Source organism: Metopolophium dirhodum, chromosome 5 (assembly GCF_019925205.1).
Source record: "Metopolophium dirhodum isolate CAU chromosome 5, ASM1992520v1, whole genome shotgun sequence".
In the NCBI taxonomy this organism is placed as follows: domain Eukaryota; kingdom Metazoa; phylum Arthropoda; class Insecta; order Hemiptera; family Aphididae; genus Metopolophium; species Metopolophium dirhodum.
In genome coordinates, this window is record NC_083564.1 from 11,515,106 (window position 1) to 11,537,243 (window position 22,138).

General features: G+C 34.2%; 1 protein-coding gene across 4 annotated transcripts in view; it reads right to left on the reverse strand.

Annotated features, from left to right (window-relative positions):
- Positions 1-902: 902 nt before the first annotated feature.
- LOC132944531 (unconventional myosin-IXa) overlaps positions 903-22,138 on the reverse strand; it is a 75,333-nt gene continuing 54,097 nt past the window's right edge. For 3 of the 4 annotated variants that reach the window (XM_061013928.1, XM_061013926.1, XM_061013930.1), the window contains 17 exons: positions 19,963-20,274; positions 16,324-16,634; positions 9,635-9,806; positions 9,252-9,424; positions 8,739-8,898; positions 8,487-8,603; positions 8,115-8,362; positions 7,431-7,730; positions 6,680-6,853; positions 5,991-6,180; positions 5,322-5,493; positions 4,333-4,544; positions 4,046-4,244; positions 3,368-3,531; positions 2,689-2,888; positions 1,533-1,632; positions 903-1,466 (listed from right to left, as the gene is read on the reverse strand). In XM_061013928.1, the coding sequence (XP_060869911.1) occupies positions 1,309-1,466; positions 1,533-1,632; positions 2,689-2,888; positions 3,368-3,531; positions 4,046-4,244; positions 4,333-4,544; positions 5,322-5,493; positions 5,991-6,180; positions 6,680-6,853; positions 7,431-7,730; positions 8,115-8,362; positions 8,487-8,603; positions 8,739-8,898; positions 9,252-9,424; positions 9,635-9,806; positions 16,324-16,634; positions 19,963-20,274 (3,362 nt within the window). In that variant the 3' untranslated portion in view covers positions 903-1,308. The remainder of the gene's footprint in view (positions 1,467-1,532; positions 1,633-2,688; positions 2,889-3,367; positions 3,532-4,045; positions 4,245-4,332; positions 4,545-5,321; positions 5,494-5,990; positions 6,181-6,679; positions 6,854-7,430; positions 7,731-8,114; positions 8,363-8,486; positions 8,604-8,738; positions 8,899-9,251; positions 9,425-9,634; positions 9,807-16,323; positions 16,635-19,962; positions 20,275-22,138) is intronic. The other variant, XM_061013929.1, reaches the window with a different exon arrangement.

Below are 22,138 nucleotides of genomic sequence, written 5' to 3' on the forward strand. Positions count from 1 at the left end.
AAGCAGAAAAACTTATTAGGAATCTATCACTTATGTGTTATGAGGAATGTTGTGTTTAATTTCAAACCTCTTGCAACTTTGCGTTACCCTGGAGGTTTATATATACCACAACGTCAACTTTGCAAGTGCATCAAATAAAACCAAATAGTATAAATGACAATATGCGACACACAACGATAAGAATAGCTGCTATTGCCCTGAAAAAAACGTAGTGGTTGCCTAACATATATTGTGTGTCACAGGGTAGTCGCTTAATATTATAATTAAATACTTGGTTTTATATTGATATTTTGAATTATTCAGAATTTGCACGAATTCATATTAAATGAAAATATGGAAGTGAGCATGCTTAGTGAAACACAATGTATATTTAATATGTAGGTACTATGTACACCATACCCACTGTTACAATGTACCTAACTATTTCAAAATCTATAATTTAATGCACTTGAAAGTTGAATTTATTTTGCACCAGTTTTGTGATAATATTGGTATTTCATTTAATATTGATGAAAATAGAATATTTTACTTTGGGGGTTCTTTCGTGGCCTAGATATCAGAGTACTAATATGAATATAGCTGCGCATGACGAAAATTGCTTCTCGGGTAGACCAGTGCATGTAATTTATTTATTTTAATATTGAGATGTAGTCATCGGCACTCGACCATAATAATTGAGCGTCGATCACTTTCAAATACAACATCATAGGTTTCTCGTCGTTTTCATCCTACACAGATAATAAATAATACAATTGTAATGATAAACTAACTGTGAATTAAAATTAGAGTTTTGATAAAAACAAATTGAAATGTCGTCTTTGATGTGTATACATATTATATATAATATTGGCACGATTATAATGATGATAATAATAATAATAATAATAATAATAATAATAATATAAAACAATAAAACATAATAATTTATTACATCGTAGTTAATTCCTTTTAAATAAATCCTATATAGACAATTAAAACTTAAAATACTTATAATGGCATATCATGATAAATATAGATATATATTTATTACTTAAATATAAAATTATATTTCGATTGACAGGAATGAAAAACATAAATTTGTACTAGAACGTATTCTATATATATATATATATAGCACAGTTAGTTAACAGTTATATTATTAGGAAAGGCATTTTTTCGTCAGCATATATAATATATAATTTTTTACACTAGAAATTCAACAATCAATATTAATATAATACATTGGAAGAATATAAATTAAGGTTTGATCATAAGTTTCGTGTTTGAGCATCGTTCACCTCAACGTCTAAATTAAGGGGGGAAAGGATGTTAGATAGCGACGGGCCTCGGTTTCAGCTCCAAAAATTGGAATGGCACGTCCAGACTTCTGTTACAGTGCTCGACGACCAGGTGTCCTCTCCTGTTGGACGTACCCACCACAATGACAGCGTCGCCTTTTATCAGCGTGACGTCACAGTTTCCTTCTTCTGAAAATCCAATCGTTACAAAATTTTAGTAATTTGTTTTTTTATTTAAGTCGGTATAATATGTACCAGGAAAAGATTTTTTCATGATACGGCTTTGCGGATATCCCATTTTCGTGTTACCGGATATCGTATACGACCGACTTGGAGGTAACGGCGGTGGTCTTTCCTGGAAAATAAAAATATTACGTTATCGACAGTTACTTTCAACTCGATTATAACCGGTAATTGCCTGTTTAGTTATAGTTAGTTTTAAATGTGTACATATTATGTAATGACGTGTCACGTGTACCTACTGATTATGGAAACCTAGGGAATTTTACGTTACTTTTTAACCAACGGAAATTCAGTTACCAAGATCTAATGTTGGACAATGGACAGAAACGTAACGAAAGTAACGTTTGTTTGTAACGAGTTACTTACTTAATTTCGTTTGATTTTTTTCTAAGTAACGAACACATAAAGATAAAATTATTTTTGATAAGTAATTAGTAAAATATAACACGTTACAGTTTTAAGTATTCGCTATCGATAATAAATGGGAAAAATAATAATACTATTACTATACATTTCTGTAACGGGTACCTACTACCTATCTATATTATTTTAAATTTAATTCATCACATTAATATTTACTTGCACTGTACTTCTTAATTCTTCTAAATAAAATATTATCTATATTTACGGTTTTACACTTATAATTATACTTAGGTTAGGCTGGTGTTTGATTAACGATTGATAAGAACTTAGAGTACCTAATAATATTATACCCTTGTACTGATATTTTTTATAATATGAAAGCAAGAAAAGAAAGTTACTTTTCATATAAGAAATTATAGTACAACTGTACTTAAGTAACGAATAAATAAATTTTTTTCAAAAGCAATTTACCAAAAACCACGAGTTTATATGCTACCATATTTTCTCATTAATGTTAAAATCTAATCATAATTTATTGCAAGTTAAGATGAAAAGATGTGTCGGTCAAACGTTTAGTACCTACGGATTGAAAAAAACCGCGGTTTATTGTCGATTTAATAAAACTAAGCTAACAAAATATTACGTTTAGCTTGACAGCAAAAAATTATTATTATAAATGCCAATAAATAAATACATCTCAAAAGCAATAAAAATGTTTTGAAAAGAAATATTGTCAGCACATTATAACATAAATAAATATAGTTTAAATACGTGAGGTCTTGTATAATTGCTTAAAAATATTTACCAGATTCAACCCAAATAGGTTACAAGTCTGTATTATTTTCTGATCGAACTTCTCAATTTGATCAGGAGGAGGTGTTCCCGTGATGGGTTGTGGCCTGGGTCTAGTCAAAGTCGCTGTGCCGCTGTTGGTTATTCCGGCGTTGGGAACTTGACTACCAGAAGTCATTTTCCTTCCACCCATACCCATTTTGTTATTAAGACCTATAATTTAGATGAAATAAAATTATTAGTTAAGTTTAAAAGTGTGCGCATATACGCTTCTAACTTTATATAACTAACTGAGAAAATTAAAAAATAAGATATCATGTGCAAAAAAATCTAACGATAATAATATTAAGGTTGTTACGATAATAATAATAATAATTTATTATTTCATCAAAAATTAAAAAAAAACATAATTAACATGCATGTAATACATGTAATAGTGGTAATGGAGTTCTACTATTCTAAACTCTGTACTCATCATGTATCAGAAATTATTTGACAATCGTATACAACACGAAATATTGATACCGTGACCGATGACTAATATTATCGAACTAGTAAGTTGTGTGTTCAGCAGTTTCATAAATTCTTAGATAATATTAATATTGATATTGGTACAGTAAATGACGGACGGAATATCCTGAAAAACATGCTATTAAGTTACACTTAAAAAATAATCAAACTGGCTCACGTACATTGTACAATCGGGTTGGACACTTGTTGCATTTGCATCATGACTCGTTTGGTGCCCGGCCATTTTCTTCTGGTCCTCCAGCTCCTCCACGTGCACTGTATCAGTACAGCCGCATTATGATGAGTCTGCCATCGGAGTTTTTCCAGATGTTGCCTTACCCCTTCGCTGGAACACGAAAAATTACACAAGCGTGTCGTCAGTATTTATATTATATAAGGAGTGGTGGACGTGTGATGTGTGGACTATGGACAGTATCATATATTCATATTATACATTAATATTTATGAAATTACGATAGAAAAGGCGATATTGCACTAAATAACATTTTGTCATCCCAAGCTTATAGTGAGTGGTTTTTCCAATCAAAATATTGTGTTGGTCCAACCATAAATTATATTTATTATGTTAAGTTACTGCAGGGACTATATTTTAATGATATAGAATTCTTTAATCTTGATGTATTTACACAATTTTGTCAACCGAACGAACGAATATATAAGTAAATGAATGGTAACTGTGATGTAATGGTATGTTGATGTAATGTAATGGTAAATATGAATTTTGGAGCTCTGCTACGATTTGGGATATCCCCTCAGCTCGCTCTATGACAAGTGGCGCCACACTCTGCGAGGAAACGTGCGACGCGCGTGCGTAAAACATGTGTAAAGCAAATATTCACCTGAGGAAGACGTGTCTCTTGCCAAAAGCCCAACTCATGCTCACTTCGCTCTGCTTCGTGTCAATTTTGTCCTCGATGCATTTCAATATCAGGTGACAGTCTTCGGTCGCTCGGTCGTCCGTCCGCAAGAGTTTGTTGAAAGGTGCAAGCATTTTATACCTCAGGTTGAACGCCTTGTACCGCATCCGATGCGGATAACCTGGTGAAAAAAAAATTTCGTTATAACTGCAGCACGTGATTAATTCGATAACCGTTGTGTTATAGTGTATCTATTATCGCAGACTTACCTCCCGCCATCAGATTGACCGTTTCCAGAACTTGCAACGACCGTATCTGTCGCATGACTACCGCTCTGTCGAACCTGTCTGGGGTCTCAGTTGAGTTCGCCTTGATGCAACGCACGAAATGTGGTCGGGCATGCACGAGCGATCTTAGCAAGTTGTCCAGCCGCGTGTGGAAGTCTTGAGTCAACGTCGACACGGGTTCGTTGCCGTTTAAACTGGAAAAATCAATGATTTTATTGGCTACAGATTTTTAGTTCAATCTAACACAGAATTATCGATCTCAGAACGATAAAAACATAATATATTTTAGTCTCATATAGTAGGTGTATAAATATATAATATTATTATATAATTGATATTCGGGAGGAGCGGACATTTTTTCGATAGATTTATGCAAAGGGATGCAATTATGTATAAAAAATCCCGAACATATTAATTAATCAATACACGTATAATATTATATCATATATTATTTTCCTTCAATAATAAATTAGATCTAGTTCAAATTCTGATTTTTGGAACTTTTAAATATATATAACTACATAAGCAGCAGCTTGGTAATACCAACTTATTTTTTTTAAATGGGAATCGCCCACTTTTACTCAGAGTATTGTCAATCGGAAGATATTTGATATCTTATACTTGTATTTTTTTTTTCGGAGGTTAGTATAGAGATGAGCACCTAAAGACAAGTGGTTTATACAAAGAGTTGACCAATTTGTATACCGCATACTCAACAACAAGTATTATCGTTAAAAAATTAAATCGTTAAATTTTCTTATTGGCTAGCGACATCAGTCGGACAAACGAAAAACTACGACCATCGGCGCAATACATATTTTTGTTTTTGTAGCATTTGTGTGCTATATACCATTACCTTAGATAATAACTAATAAGCGTTTTATTTTTTTTGCCCGAAATATTATGATATAGTATAACTGAATTTAAACACTTATTTGTGACATAGAATGATGACATCATATTTAACTTACAGATCGGAATGCGAAGTCGGTGATATTCGAAATTTTATTCCTCTTGGTACTGTTTCTATGCTGTATAACGCTTTCAGCTCGCTCCCGAACAGATGCGTGGCGAAACCGAACGAACACGACTGCTTGTGGAAAACGGACACTAAATCGTCCGGCACTACGTCTTTGTTAGTTTCTGAAATATATTACAAAATATTTATTCGTCGGATCGTAATACATTATACATTTTCATATTCCTATACGATTTATTTCAATTAAAAAAGGTTTGGAAATCTTAGTATTTTAGGTATCTTCAAATTTAACAGAAGTTATATTATATTATTATTGTTACTTACGCAAATACATACATAACAGTTACATGTAAATATTATGTAATACAGGCACCGACCCGGGAAAAATAATTTTTTTAAAAATGGTGGGCAAGTGTGTACCGCTCTGCTGTGCATTAGGTGTAGTATGGGTGCAATAAAGGATCTTTGTTTTTTGTAAATTAAATTTTCTTCCATTAAAATTTAGGATATCAGTTTAAGTTTTAAATGATTCATGATTTGATATGGGCGAAAAATGTATAATTTTTTTCAGGAGGAATGTTTAATGATATGTACTTACTCATTATTTAAGTATTATACATATGACAATAGTAACCATATTTTTAAAGTAACCATTCTATACCTAGGAAATCCGAAGCGTCATACACGACCCTGCCGGCGAAATGTTGTATACCGAATGACCTCTGGTCCACTGACTTGGGTTCAAAAAGTCTTGGGTTGTTTCTGTGCTGAGACTTCACTTTTCTCAAATACAGCTCCACAGATCCGTTGATGGAACACTCGACGTCCAACATACTCAACAGGCCGGTTCTCTAAAAAAAAAAAAAGTTATATAAGTTATTAAGTATATAATATGTAAGACCGGACAAGTAAATCATATATTTTTATTGAGTTGACTGTTTTTTTCTTCTATTTATTTAACAAATACACTTTTACTTATAGATTTTACCTACACCTATATCACCCATATAGAATACTCAATTTCTGCATAGTGTATGTGTTATTATTATATTATTTAAAATCTTACACAGTATAATGTTTATTATATATAGGAAAAATGCAAAATATATTTCTCTAATAATGAGTTATGACTGATGAGAATTCAAAATTCAATTTAAATTGAGCAATTGAAAAATGATTGAGTTAGTTTATACCAACGCGGGTGGGTCAAATAAGTTAAGTTAGTGCAATGAGTTAATATACCAAGATCAATTAGATTTAATACGTTAACTCGTTCATGTGGGCAGCCTCAATATGAGATAAGTTGTTTCGACAAGAAATGTACAAGTACAAAAAACTTTGTTTACTCACCAATGACGATATGAGATCGATGCAGGGAACGTTGTCGACGTAATCGACTTCCACATCGCAGTGTATCCCCTCGTCGCGACAGGATTCGATGCTGGATTTGAATATGTGCGTATTGTAGAAATGCTGCATCGTCTCGGCACAAAGGTTGATGCACAGGTGTTCGAGTTGACTAGGCTGTACAAGTCGAGACATGGTGGTTATTATTATATGCTTGTGCCTGGTTAGTAGGTTGGGTTAGGTTGGATGTCCCGCGGTCGGTTTTTATTTGTTTATTTTATTATATAGGCGTAGTCTTTGTGCAAGACGTTTTGAAAAGGATTACCCAACGAATAGTGATAGATGAGTAAAGTTGTCACTAAGAAACTAAACCATTTTATTCAATAAATTTGTTGTTTTTATATTGTTATGTTGACTAAAACCGTCATTTATATTAAGTCAGACATAAAATATTAAACCAAGTTTTAATTATTTTTTTTAAAAAAATCGTTTTATACAAACGTAATTAATAATTATTACTTCCTATTCAACCTAAGAAAACCATAAACTCGCAATTTATTCCAGGACGTAATACGCGTAATAATCGACACTCGTTCGTTCTTGTGGAGCTACTAATTACTATATTACCTACGTATGTCGTATATGTAGCGATGAGACCTCAAATACGGCGAAGATGATTTCGTCATCAAATGAAAAATTCGGTGTTCATATTATGCATGTTTACATACTGTATCGAAATTGTATCACTACGTACCTTTGGCTCTTCGAACCCGAACATGTCCAAGATTCCGATGGACCCGTCCGTGGCGTGCCTAGCGATGTTTACGGCGTTGTTGAGCGCGGCCATGGACTTGCTCGACTTGGAACCGGCCGTGCCGATGGTGGACGCGTGCTGACTGGCCACCTCGGCCTGGTTATGAACCGAATCGTTGGAGTCGCTACTCAACGTGCCCAACGTCGAACCCAGTCGTTTCAGACTGTTCGCCCGGCGCACGATGGTCGCCACGGTCCTGCAGTACAACGCTTTGGCCAGAGAGTCTCTTATCGAATTGGCCTGTGGAGCAAGAAAAAAATATATGCATAAGTCAAAAGCCAGTACTTTGAATTTTTAAGATTAAATTAGGTAGTTTTTTCTTAGTTTTCTACTACACATCATACTATGTAATTTGCAACAAGACATAATACAATTAAAATAAGAATTTGTAAAAATAATCAACGATCAGTGCTTATATACAATTCAAAAAAGTTATTGTCTATATACACCGATTTATATTCAGTTTGAAAAACATATAAAACTCGTTACCTAATAAAATTCAGTGACGAATCTAAATCCGTGTATACAATTTAAATAGGATCGTTTCATTAACGTCATAATGCCGTATACTGAATCGTGCTGAATAAAACGATACCATTCTATGAATTATTTCGGTGGACTTACTGTGTTGGCGTCGCAAGTGGTTTTTATCAGTTGGGTGTTCCCCCGAGTAGTTTCGGAATGTGTCCTGGTGGTGATGCCACGGAAGAGCGACGGGAACGTGATGCCCAGTAGCCGGGCTACCGACGCCAATTCGGTCTCACCTTTGGCCACCACCTCGCCAGACCCGTTGTCCGCGAAATTGACGTTGCCTAAAAGCAGTACCGCGGCCAGAACCCTCACCACGTCCATGAACGGAATGCCGAGGAGACCTTTGCGAACGGAAAACATGCCATATTATAACGTAATGATGAGTACGGTTAACATGGTTTGGCTTTTGTTATTAAACGTTGTATCCGCATGGACACGTGGTTATTAAGAGCAGTGGACACATACCTAGGCACGACTTCCACGACTGAAATCTAATCGCGTCTTCGGCTTCGTCCTGTCTGGTGTCGCCCTGCATCAGGTACTGGAGGTTAGTCGGCGAATATCCTTCCAAGTTTAATTTCACTGAAAGGTTAGAAAGTAAACGATGGTTTAGTACAATATGAATAATATTCTTTAACTGGCTGCGAAGGTAATAATGACATATTAATAGGTATATTATATCATAATATACGAGGACCTTCGTATAATATGACCCACCTCTTTCTTCCTGAGATAGGCCGGCCAACATCTGGTAAAATATATGATAGTTCTTTTCGTTTGGCAGCGGATGTACTACTCGGGTCTGGTCCAAGAAATAACAGTGTATCTTAGTCCTGTACAAAGCACCGTCGGTCACCTGTACTTCGATAAAATGACCCTGAAAATAATATGTCACAGACCGTTAGGTATATATAAAACGATTTTTGAACGAACTTTTTGTCCCACAAATTTAAACACCATAATATTATGTGGCAGTAGTACAATGATCATTGAATACAATAAAAGTTTTGAAGTAGTTTGAAATTAGGTCTTTATGTATACTTAAAAATGTAAAAAATCGTCGAACAAATTCAAGCGTGAAAATCATCTGATTACATACGCATAGGTATATTATATTATTATATTTATCATCAGTTACGATTGAGTTTGAGTCATTATATAGAGTTGATACATTTAACGGGAAACGAAGTGCACGGGATCAGCTATATTATTATATTTATCATCACTTACGATTCGACTGGATTCCGAGTTTGAAGACGTCTTTGCGGATCCCAATGACCTAAGAACTGTGAACGCAGCGGCCAGATGTTTGAAAGCATCCGTTTCGGGTCCACCTCCGGCCACGTCGAACAACTGTCTCAACAGCAACATCGAAGCGTACGTCTTACCGGAACCACTAACACCTTAAAACAAAAGTCCCGTCTTCACAATAATGTTGTAAAAATATTTCCGTGTACAATAGGTACGGATAGGTACGTGCGTGATATTTATATTTTCATCGTATAGGCAGGTATTTAAAGGTTCAGTGGAAATTAAAAAGTGATGTGCCCTTGTGCGGAGTCGATATTAAGTTTATAATAACGTCAGGCATCAATAAACAATAATATGCTAACCAGAAAGTATGATGGCCTGCGGATATCCGGATTCAGTCTGTTGTCTGACCGCGTCCAGAATGACCTTGTGCAACTTGAAGTCTAGCGTGGCGCCTCTCATACTGGTGAGCGTCATCGGGTTGCCGATGTCTTTGTATGAGTTCATGCACAACAGAATAGGTCCCACATTTGTCTGCAACACAAAAAATTAAACTTCAAGTTTATTTTCTTTTAAATATGCTTCGAGAATAGGTAGTGAAAAAAATCATTTTAAATTCTACCGGTCGGAAAAACGACCGAGGTTCGTGTGTTTTCGTCCGACGAACGTCATAATATTTTGTATTCGAAAGAAATAGTTGAATAAATCGGAATGTAATATTATTACAACTATAGTTGGAATTTAAAGTTCCTGATCAACTCGCTGAAAAACGAGTAATTCCACGCTACGGTAGAGACAGATTATATTATAATATGATACGACAATATTATACGCGTGTGTAAAGTATATTTGTAAGTAATAACTAAAAAGTAAACATAGGATGTTGATGACTTTTGCATTTATTTTCCTTTCATCCTATAAAATGCTAGCTTAGCTAAAAATTTGTTTCATGTTTTTTCGATTCAGAATATCCTAAAAATAATTTGCATTTTTAGGCGTTTTTAGCTATAAATGCATTTTTTTGTTTTTAATGTACTTTTATTATATTTTCAGGTCAGTTTTTCATATTATAGGTAATTTTTTCTAGTTTTTGTACAATTTTGCAATCTTTTCAAATTTTAGATTTTAAAGAAAATGTATTAAGAAAAATTATTTTATTATTGTCATAACATGATGTGGTTATGTGGTTTTGACAAACAATGATAACTGACATTTATTTGTTTATTTTTTACTTTTTAATTTTTTTTTAATAATTTTATATTTTTTTTTTTACTGTAAATTGAACTTAAAATTTTTTAAGTAGTTTTCTGTATTTTTTAGGGCATTGAAGAATTTTTTGGGTCATTTTTGATACTTTTTAGGTCATCAACATTCTATCTCTAATAATAAGTATACATCATAATCACGTGTGTATAACGCCCAACATTTCGGACAAAATCTCTCTCGATTTTCCTCGCATGGAAAAAAACAACAAAAATATTATTAAGTATAGGGACTACTCTATACGCGTCGTCTATATACATATATATATAGGTTTTCGCTGCAACTGCAGCTGTACGTCATATTAAAAAAATTATTATCGGTTTGGAAAATTAATTTCTCATGGATTATTATTCTTATTTTTTGTCGTTTTCTGGTAAGTATGTATCCTTTCGGTAATAAAAATAATACACACACACACACACACACACACACACGCGCACACACACACACACGCGCGCGCGTGAGTACATATTATACGTATAATAATTCGTTTCGGCTTGGCGAATACAAATTAGGGGTTTCTCGTCAAATCCGCCGGCGTCGAATTCGAGGAGCCCGCCCTGCAGCAGCCCGACTGCATATATAGATAATTTTTATACAGCACACGCGAGTCGATGGCTTAATAGGTTTGTCCCGAGGGCAAGATCGTACAGGTATATACAACCTATATATACATTCGGTACTTTCGTACGTGCAGGTATAAGTGTGCGTGTGTGCACTGGGCGCAGGTACACCCGATTTATGTTTTTAATTTCACGTCCTATATTTACCGTATATACCTATATGTATATTGTAATTATCGTTTTATCATAATATATTGTATACCTATATACGTAGGTACGTTATATTATGGTTACCCACCGCGTCCCCCCTATAGTCGCAAAACATCCATCGGACGTCGCCTCCGGGCGTGCGTATATATACGACGAGCACGGGTAAATCGATATAAATATATAAAATATATTATATACATAATAATAATCGACAACGGTCGTATTATTATTTATCACTATACCGTCGTTAATATTATACATCCATACAGGTATAGGTCGTTAGCCGTACGTATATACAGATATTATATTAAATATTGTGGTGTATACACAGAGCGCAGGTATAGGTAGGTATACCGCCGATTGGAATTCGCTCAACCCCCTCCCCCCACCTAAACTCACACTCGTATTTACCGATAAATTATGATCACACCGCAGCATAGTGCATAAATGTACTACTTTGCCAAATACGAACATAAATTTAGAATATATTTAAATCGATCGGCGCGGTTGACGAACTCCAATTTGTTACCACCTAACATCGAATGGAGTAATCGATGCCATTTTCACGTGTGTTTCCGACGGCCCAAAATTTTGATTTCAATCTACAGACGGATCCACATGTACAGGTGTATAGTATACTCACGCCATGACAATTTGCGGATAATACTATATAATATACCAAATATGGATTTTTTTTTAATTTACACCCTTAAGAGTTTTTATGGTGCAAGTATCAAAGAATATATGACAAATGCACTTAAATAATCAATTTTATTCATTTGGATTTTTGTTGTTTATACATTCATTTTTTATTTATTTATTACCTATACCTATATCATACATATACTGTCGGTATGTGTGTATTTAATTGACAAATTTTCCGCGATAAAGAATTATTATTATGGAGACTATTGAGATTCATCGTTTACGCCGTGAACATATGGTGCATATTATGGTTTATTTTTGACCATATTTCTTGCGGGCAATGGTGGTGCCTATTACACACAATACATATACAGACACTTTTTTTGGACAAGAAATATTCTATTCTGCAGCAGATTCAAATATGATACGCATATACCGTTTGCGATGACGCGATGGTAGAATACAATCTTCGGGCGTCCGACAAACGACGCGGTTGAAAATATCAAATTTCGGAAACTGGTGATGTTTTTCCCCGTCGAAAGGTATATTATATTTATATAATATTACGACATTAAGACCGCACGGCCTGCCGGACGCAATCTAATATGATATAATATTTTAATATTTTATCGACCGCGGGCTTACCGATTACTTATATCTATGTAGGTTCTCGAAACACAATATTATCATAAGCGCGGTATTTCAAAGAACGAATTCTCGCCATCTGTCGACACCTTGACACACCCTGTACATACACGACGCGCATAGGGTGTGCGTGTGGAGCGTCGCGTGTGCGTGAGGCGCGCACATAATTATATTATTATATCGACGGTTTGACACGCGCGTTCGAAAAATACCACACTACCGTCTACCATATATAGAGTGAAATCCTCTGCTTTCCGTCGTCATCGTCGTCATCAAAGTCTGTAACCATCGGTTTTGTTATCGCGTACGATTTCGGTTTACATATAATAATGATAATATATTATAATATTATGTGAGTTCACTCGACGTGATAACGATATTATTGATCACGGACCGCCGCGCGCTGGAAAACGATTAAGGCGGTATTCAACACCTATATGGGCTATATAGATGATATAGTATAGATCCACATAAGACCGTATGTTTGTTTAGCCGCACAGCTCGCTCATAATGTTTATACACATAATATAATGTTACGAGGGTCGTACACGTCTTATTGTTTTACGAAGGCGACGAGACGATAACGCCGCTTAGGTTTTTATTATTTTAAATAGGTATTGTAAGACTGAATTTGTATTTTGTACGCGAGTGAATGCGCAGCATGTGAACGGAGCGCGGGATGTAAAAGAGTACTTGGCTATGTAATAATATATAATATTATGTCGTTATAGATATTATATGTATCAGTCTATGTAAATAATACGCCAAACTTGAGTCGGGTCCGTGTTCGAGAGTCGAGATGGCACCTATATTATACATATTATTATTATTATCATCATCGTAATGTTTCATCAATTTGTCACCACTCTTTCTGCCCCCGTACCTACAAATATTTTTGGTACACACCAAACGATTATTATAAAATGCTAAGCGTAAGCATACAACGTTTTATAGATAGGAACGAAAAAAATATTTTATTGCGCTTTACGTCATAATTTTTGCCAATCATGGTACATAAATATTATTTATTATAATCGATGTATCGATATTTAGGCAGGGCTGGTGCTTTAGAAAACTGAACAGGATGAGTGGGGTTGAACACCAATTTCCTATCATACATTTTTTTTCAGTGTATTATACTTTTATTCGAATATTAAGATTAAGAGAGGGTCGAGGCAATATAGTTGGAACAATAACAGAACAAATTTCCAAGCTAAAAAAAAAAACTACCCGGAAAGTACTTTCCATATCCCTCTACACATTATTTTAGACTTTATATTATATATGTACTAATGTACATAATACTACATAAGTTTAAAATTACAATTATCCGACGGGGACTCTAGTGACTCTACCCATAGATAATCATAATATATTCAAAAATTTAAAATGTATATTATATTATTATTATCTATGGCTCTATCCACGTTCCCAGTGGTTCTATATTTTAGTGACCTATATTTGGAAGAGGGAGTTCGGACCCTAGACGTCGTGTATATTTGGAGGAGGGGGAGTCGCCCACATCCAAAAACACTTCTGTACAAAGAGACTAAACATCACGGATGCACCTGCGAAATTCGACAGTTTCGGCGATTGTATTCCGCCATTACACGACCGGCAGCCAGAGGTCCGAAGTTTTCACACAATGAACGATGCATGTTCGTTAATTATTATTATTTGATTGTTGTATACACGTTTAAGACGAAAAAATAATATAATAACAACAATGCAATTACGCGCGGGAGCGTTATTATATTATAATACGATATTGTTCGTGTGTATTTTCCTCGTGACTGCGAGTGAACAATATAAAACAACAATATTATAATGATCCGATAATTATATATGCGTTTCTCGGTCAAAAGTTGTGTGTAAATAACGTACCTACTTATGCAGGTAATATATACTTTATACTATGTATAAATATTCGCTGCTCGTGTGATAGGACGGGTTGCGTATATCGTGTACATGTATAGTATACTCCAAGATGGGGTAAGTCCGGGAAGATTACAAAGATATACGAAAAACCTGAAGATTTTCATCCTCAAGAAATAGCTAACCATAATAATATTACGATCTATACCTACTATATACCTAGGTCGTGCGAACGACATTGCTCGGAAACGGTGTCCGGGAAATCGTATTTCTTATACTTCTTATACTTATTAGCAAATATTTTAAGGAATTCTAATGATTAAATCGCACGAAAAATTTGTTAATTCAAAAGTGGACTATACGAATGTTTAGTGTTTGGAAATGGATGCGCTCGGGACTTTTCGAACACTGCGTATATATTATTATGTCTGTATATAATTTACTAATGAAGATTGAAGAGTCGTGCAGCGGGGGGTAGCACAAGGCGCATAAATAAAAATCACGAAATCGCCACCCGCAAGAGATCGGTGTCGGTCGATAAGAGATATGAAAAAAAATCTCGCGATCCCCCTCCCTCCAACTACATCCAAACACCTAATAAAAAAATCTCTTCATGGGTAATGCACGTATTATAACATGTATGTATATAAGCACACACATACAATATATTATACTACAATATAGTGAATAATTAGTGATGACTAACAGGGTTATGGTGTACATCATAACGCGAACCAGAGACCGAATATAAATTATTATATTCTGCGTTTAAATTACGTATCGTACGATTTCGCTTAGTTACCTACTTTCAAACGTGGAAACTGCTGAAATAATTATTAAAAAATCAAGAATATAAGGAATCATACAGCTGCTTTATAGTGGTATACCGCTGTAGGTATGACGTATCGTGTACGATACCGTTGAAAAGATTTAAAGTAAAATCCTATGATACACGCCCGTGATTCACTGACGTCTCACCTGGTTCTCGCCTGGTACAAAAAAATCACGCTGTATGCATAGTACTATATTACTATAAAAATATCGCGTGCGCTCATAGGTATGTATAGGTACCCGATCAGTTCCGATGGGCCGAGGGGTTTGAGGTCTTGGGGTTCAAGTCATACTGTATTATAGGTACGCACATATACGATATGAGGTTTAGTGTATACAGAGTGCGCGTTTTCTCAGGTCTAAATAGTATGCGTAAACGTGGCTGGGTTTTACTGTGCCTGCAGATTGCGTTAAAACTGCAGTGCAATCACAATAACTATTTTGTAACTATAGACATTTAGACGATCCCAACACGTGTAGATGCGGTCTTATTACGACTCTAGTGCTGCAGCAGTGCAACATACGTCATGGTGGACATAGTAATTTAATAATATGTGCACAGAAATATATAAAACAGATAATTTCCATGATACATTTTCAAGCAAACCACGCCCACTAATAAAAGTTTCGCTAAAAACCTCGCATAATCGACAGTATTCGCCACAGATCTCTCTCATAAATTTAATACTCTCGTCCGTACGAAACTCAAGCGCAAGAATTTTGAATGCCTAAAGCACCATATTATAATTCAACCTACTAGGATCTCATACTCAACACGCGCAGTGCTTAAAATTTATACTGTATGTGGTTGACACACGCAACACGTTAGTAAATTTTAGTTTATTAAGGGTGTCTGTGACGGTTTTTCCTGTAAGACATGTTTTTGTATTAAAATCTCACCGGCTCTTACGCACGCCCTTAATATCTTGTGAAGTCCAATGGTCTAATTAAATAGTAATTTATTTATGTATGCCGAGACTTCGTTGACAAAAAAATAAAATCAATGTTTAAGTACTCACAAACATTTGAGTGGCGCAGAACCGACTCTGCAGCGCCTTGAGCACGGCATCCTCGGTCAACGGCCCAGGGAGATGGATCAGGTCACCGCCTCCACCCGGGGTCGACCCGTTGCCGCCGGGCTCGCTTCCGGCGGCCGTCGGAGGTCCATGGAACGATCGGCGGTGCGTTCGGTGGTTATTCAATTCAGTCTTTTGCTGCGTTGCCACCGCCGCCGCCGAATTCGGCGACGACGTAGCATTTAGACACTTTGCGACGGCGGTGGCAGCTTGGCCGCCGTTTTGCGATTCTTCTTTGCCCTTGAACAGTTTATCTGCGCACAATAAAAAACACATCGTAAGTATATAATATATATATACAGACATTTCATCATTTATAATTATTTGAGAACGTCATATGGTGTTATAGAGTGCGTAAAATCCCGATCCGTTAAATCGTTTATATAGTTAAATTGTTTGCAATAACTATTACCACGCCAGTGATGGACCCCGGGGGAAGCAATCGGAGCGAACATAATATTATAGGCCGGGTTGGGATAAGTATCTACAATAGAATTAGTATCTTAGACACAGTTGTATCTATTTTATACAGTTATGGGAAGTATCGGGTATTTTGTGGTTAGATTATTTTATATTTTTAGAACATCGAGTTAGGGTACCGAGTAAGGTTAGAGTAACCTAGGATCAACCTATATCATAAACATTTTTCACCTGATGATATTCAATAGTCAGTAAATTAAAATTATACTTTATTACTTTAAAACATTTAAAATCTAAAATTTATATAGGTAGACAGTATAATATTATATCAGTATTTTTACATTTTTTCTTACTCTGTATAAAAAAATATGTATATATCATACCCCTAGCGCTAACCTTGGGTTGAATCCACGTTGTATTTATATTTCAATAGCTCAAAGTAAGTAAATTTAAATTTAAATAATATTATTCAGGAAATCTGAGTTTTCATAAAATGTTAAATATAGGTATATACTATATACCTACCAATATTTGTTAAACATTTATGTAACATGTTGAAATGTATTTGTTTGAACTCGAAAATAAGAGGTATTAAAGGACTGAAATTTTTCCATATTATATAGTTAATTTTTATTCTGATATTTAAATATTTTTTGTTGAAAATTAATATAGTAGGTATTTAGTATATAGGTAGTACATAATATATTTTATATTAATATATAATATATTATTTTGTGTATGTTTATAAATCATAAATTGTGTAGGCTTAATTAAAAATATAGATAAATTCAGTATAGAAGTGTACTTTGGTTTTCATTAAGCATCTTGTATTTTTAAGAATAAAATAACAAAATAAATATAATTTTTTTTTACATGTATTTAAAAAACAAAAAAAAATGTTAATCCATATTGGTAGTATAAATAATATACGTCTTATTGCATAATTAAAACTGCAAGATCTCCAAAGTCTAAACGCGTTTAGAATACTTATACAAATGGCTGGACATTGGAAGTATATCTTTCGTAAATAGTTGTGATTGGTGATTATTACCAATAATGACCTATGACGTAGGTACTCGTTATTTTGTAAACTTAAAATGTTGACAAATCGCACAACCATTTTTACGCTGAAACCTAAATATTTGGCGATATAAAGTCAAATCTATATAATATTATTATAAACTATGATACAAGATGAAAATATTATGAGTTCATGGTAACATTCACATAACATTTTGGGCCTTTGTACTAAATATTTTTGCTAGCCCTATGGCCTATACAAAACTTCCAATAAAATACAACACATTACAAGCGATACAACTGCATGTGGTGTCCCATACATGATTTTTTGGTAATTAATATGCAACGGTTAAAATAACAAAAATGTTTAATATAATATTATAATATACATTTATACCATCAAATATTATTTAATAAAAAATTAATTTTCCTATCAAAATTTAAAAATTACTAATTCATTTCATCGGGCCCCTATACTCCAGGTCTAACATACTATAGGTTTAGTAATAGTATTTTATTGAAGTCGTTTGTTGACCAGTATAGGTTATAATGTGGTACATTGGTTCATCATACACGATAAGTCTATACAAAGATAACACACGATTATGCATACCAGGAAAATCCAACGAACCGTATTCGTGCGAACTATATTATATTATATACCAAATATCCTCGTACAAGACTACCACCGCCACCGCCGCCGCAGCAGCAGCAGCAGGTACCTACTGCAGTCATAAAACCATAGCTAAGTGTTCTTCGCAGGATGCGATTATACTTTTAATTATTACTTTACAACTCTGCAGATATTATATTACACAACCAAATTTTTCCCATAGTACTGGACGGCGTACCATTACTAGATAATAAAAGCACCTGATGATCATCGCGTTACAAAATAAATAAAATAATAATAATAATAATTATTATTATTATTATTGCAGTTGTTGTCGTTGTGTACGAGGAAATTAATTTCACAAAAGGTATAATTATTTCTATATTATGCGTTTAACAAAATGCACGTTGCCTACGTAGGTATACATATTATAATGGGTATATTATACACGCGGGGGACGGTTCACATTAATAGGATAATATTATATTGTTACGTCCGACTTTTGGTTGATGGAGCAATTACCGATGTTATTACGCACTCGAATCGCCATCATTATACACGTCGTGTTATATCGCATCATAGATAATATTTTAGGTACGGCGGTGCGATATCGGATACAGGTCTGAGGTTTGAAAAAAATTATAATCGATTCGTACACATATAATAATATTAAGCATCGATTGTCTACTGAAATACATGTAGGACATAGCAGGGGGTCGGCATGCAGCGAAAATATGAAAAGCCAATCCGGACACGACGATGACGACTGTTTTCAGTTTTTCATATTTTACAATGATGATGAAAACAATGTGGTCTAAACCGATATTCGAAGGACGTCTATCGATAAGTACGTCATAGCACCTGTACGATGATTTTGGTTGATAAATAAATTCTACCTAAACATTTTAGACTTGTAATTTTTAATGGGTTTTTTTTAAATGATTAAATGCTTTTGTGATTTTGTTACAGCTATGACGGAGAAACTATTGTATACGAACCTCGAACTTAATGTCTTACAAGTTACAACAAACATTTTGGAATTTGTGAAATTTTTAATAAACAGTAATCGGTAATAAATTTTTAGATTATGTGTACTGATACAGTTTTTTGAATCCGTCAGAAAATACAATAATACGCGTGTCGAGTCGCATCATTCGACACCGCATGTATTCGCTATACCACAGTCTACAGTATTATTACTAATATTTATTATTATTATATATATATATACGGTCTTTGAAATAATAATAATAATATAATATGTTATATGATGTATACAATATATGTACCTACAGTGTAAGTTTATCCGAATTTTAAAAGCCTCAGACGTCGTAAAACTGTGAAAGCGCATAAAATACGACGTGGCATACGTACATAATAACGTGTACGTAGAATATCGCCGTTCGTAATATGATATACAAGACATTTTTACAATTTATTTTCAAAAAGGTTTACGATAGTTTATTTTATGTTATTATTACGACGTGTTTGGCATACATTCTGTCACAATTTATCATTGAATATAGTACCTGTAACGGGTAAAGTGGGCAACGAAGTCCTCGGCAACACTGGAGGTGGTAACGTTGACTTCGATGGGCTGCTAGGTGTGGACTTACCGGTGGCCAGTATGTTGTTGTTGTTGTTGCTGTTGTTATTGTTGTTTCCGGTGTAATTCGATCCGGTAGATTGTTTGACAGCCGCCGGCTGGGGACAACCCTGGCCACCGTGCGCCGCCGCCGCTCCTTGGCCCTGGTTCAGGCTGTTCCGGAGTGTGACCAACTCTGTGCTTAGACTTCGCAACCGTTGTTGTAAGTGCACAGCTTCGTTCGAACAGGACGCGTCTGCAAGAAAATATTGTTTTACTTAAACGCTATATTTGGAATGTGAGAAATATCGTACGAAAATGTTATTAATTTCGTTTTGTGTATCATCAAAAATTTGGGCAAAAGTGAAAATGTACATTAACGTTAGGGTATACTATTAGAACTATTCATGTGAATTTTCACAATAGACTCGCGAACTATTCCATCGCCGTACATAGGACACATCTATATAGCCATAGTAAGGTTGTTCTTACTAAGGTAAGTTGGTGGTTACGGGGTAGTAGAGTCAGTACAGGGTACGTGCCCGTCGATAGTTCAATTTTCCGACCAACATTTTTTTATTATAAACAACTAGCTGACACTCGTGCACATTGTTTCTCGTAAAAAATCTGTTAAATGTTTCAAACTTTCTTCAATTCGTTATTTAATATTCGATGTAATGGAGTATAAAATTTAAAAAAAATATATATAAAAAGAAAAGTATAAATTTAGGAATAATTGTTGTTTTTATAGCTTTATGATATAAAAAATCGAAAAATATGCATGCACTTATGCAATGTAAAGAACTTTCCGGGCTTGGTGACGACAATATTATTGATGAATAATAAATGTCCATTGTTTTCCTGTTCCCCACGAATATTTTGCAAACACTTATCACTAATTTGATTATTTTATTAGTCACTAATTTTGATTTGTAACGTTGAGTTAGTTTTTGCCTCACAAACGTACTCGTAGAGCGCTGACCATTGTAAGTGGTATTCTAGTTACATAAAAATAGTGTGTTCAAACTGGTGGCTGACCGTGGAGGAGTGGTACGATATTTCCCATCAAAATTATACGATAAATGTTTGTCTTGGCTTAAGTAAAATAAAGATGTGGCAACTCTACGTTCGATTATATTATACCTACATAGACCATAAGGATAAGACATAGGATATTGTGACCAAATATAAAATTCAAAATCCTCATTTGGACTATAACGAACATAAAAAAAATTAGTCAATTCGATCTAGTCGTTCTCAAGTAATACGGCTACCAACGGACAGAATTTCATTGCTCGAAGAATTGCCTGTTAAAAATGACAACTTTTAGAAATTAAATTTTATAATCTTTTACATCAATAATTATTGCATTAAATATTTTAATTTTAAAACAATTTATATTTTGATAATATAGTAAGCTGTAACCGATAGCAACCATTAATAAACAAAAAATGTCAATTATAAATCTCAAAATCCTTTCAATAAAAAAAATTAAGATCAACTTATCGAGATAACAACTATCCTATATTTTAAGTTGGACCAAATCACATACATTGAGCACAATTTTATCAAAATTGGTTGAGTAGTTTTGGAGAGCATTGCAAACCCGTTGTACGCTTAATTTATATATATATATATATATAAGATTTGCAGCGATTGTATTTTAAAAATGTCTGGTTTATCAAAAAAAGTAGCATGTTACTCGATATTTTTCATTTACAAGGACAATATGACTCATAAATATAGTTTTGTTAATAAGTAACCACGACAACATTGACAACGAAAATCTTACACAAAATCGGTAAGAAAAACAAAAATGTATAGAGTCCAAAAAATTGTGTAAATCTATCACATGGTTTACGGTTGTTTCGATTTTTTAGTGAATACTTGTTGTGAAAATTTAAGAATTCAACACCTAAATAATTATAATATGTATATAATGAATATTAAATACGACCTCAAGCACCACGACACCGTCGTCGTCACTTGAAATCGAGCCCAGAATCGAGATTATGATCATAATAATAATAACATAAATATGTAGTAAAATTTGGTTCGATCGATTGAAAATAAAAAGCAAACGATTATAATATAATTATTACACATTTATAAATATATAC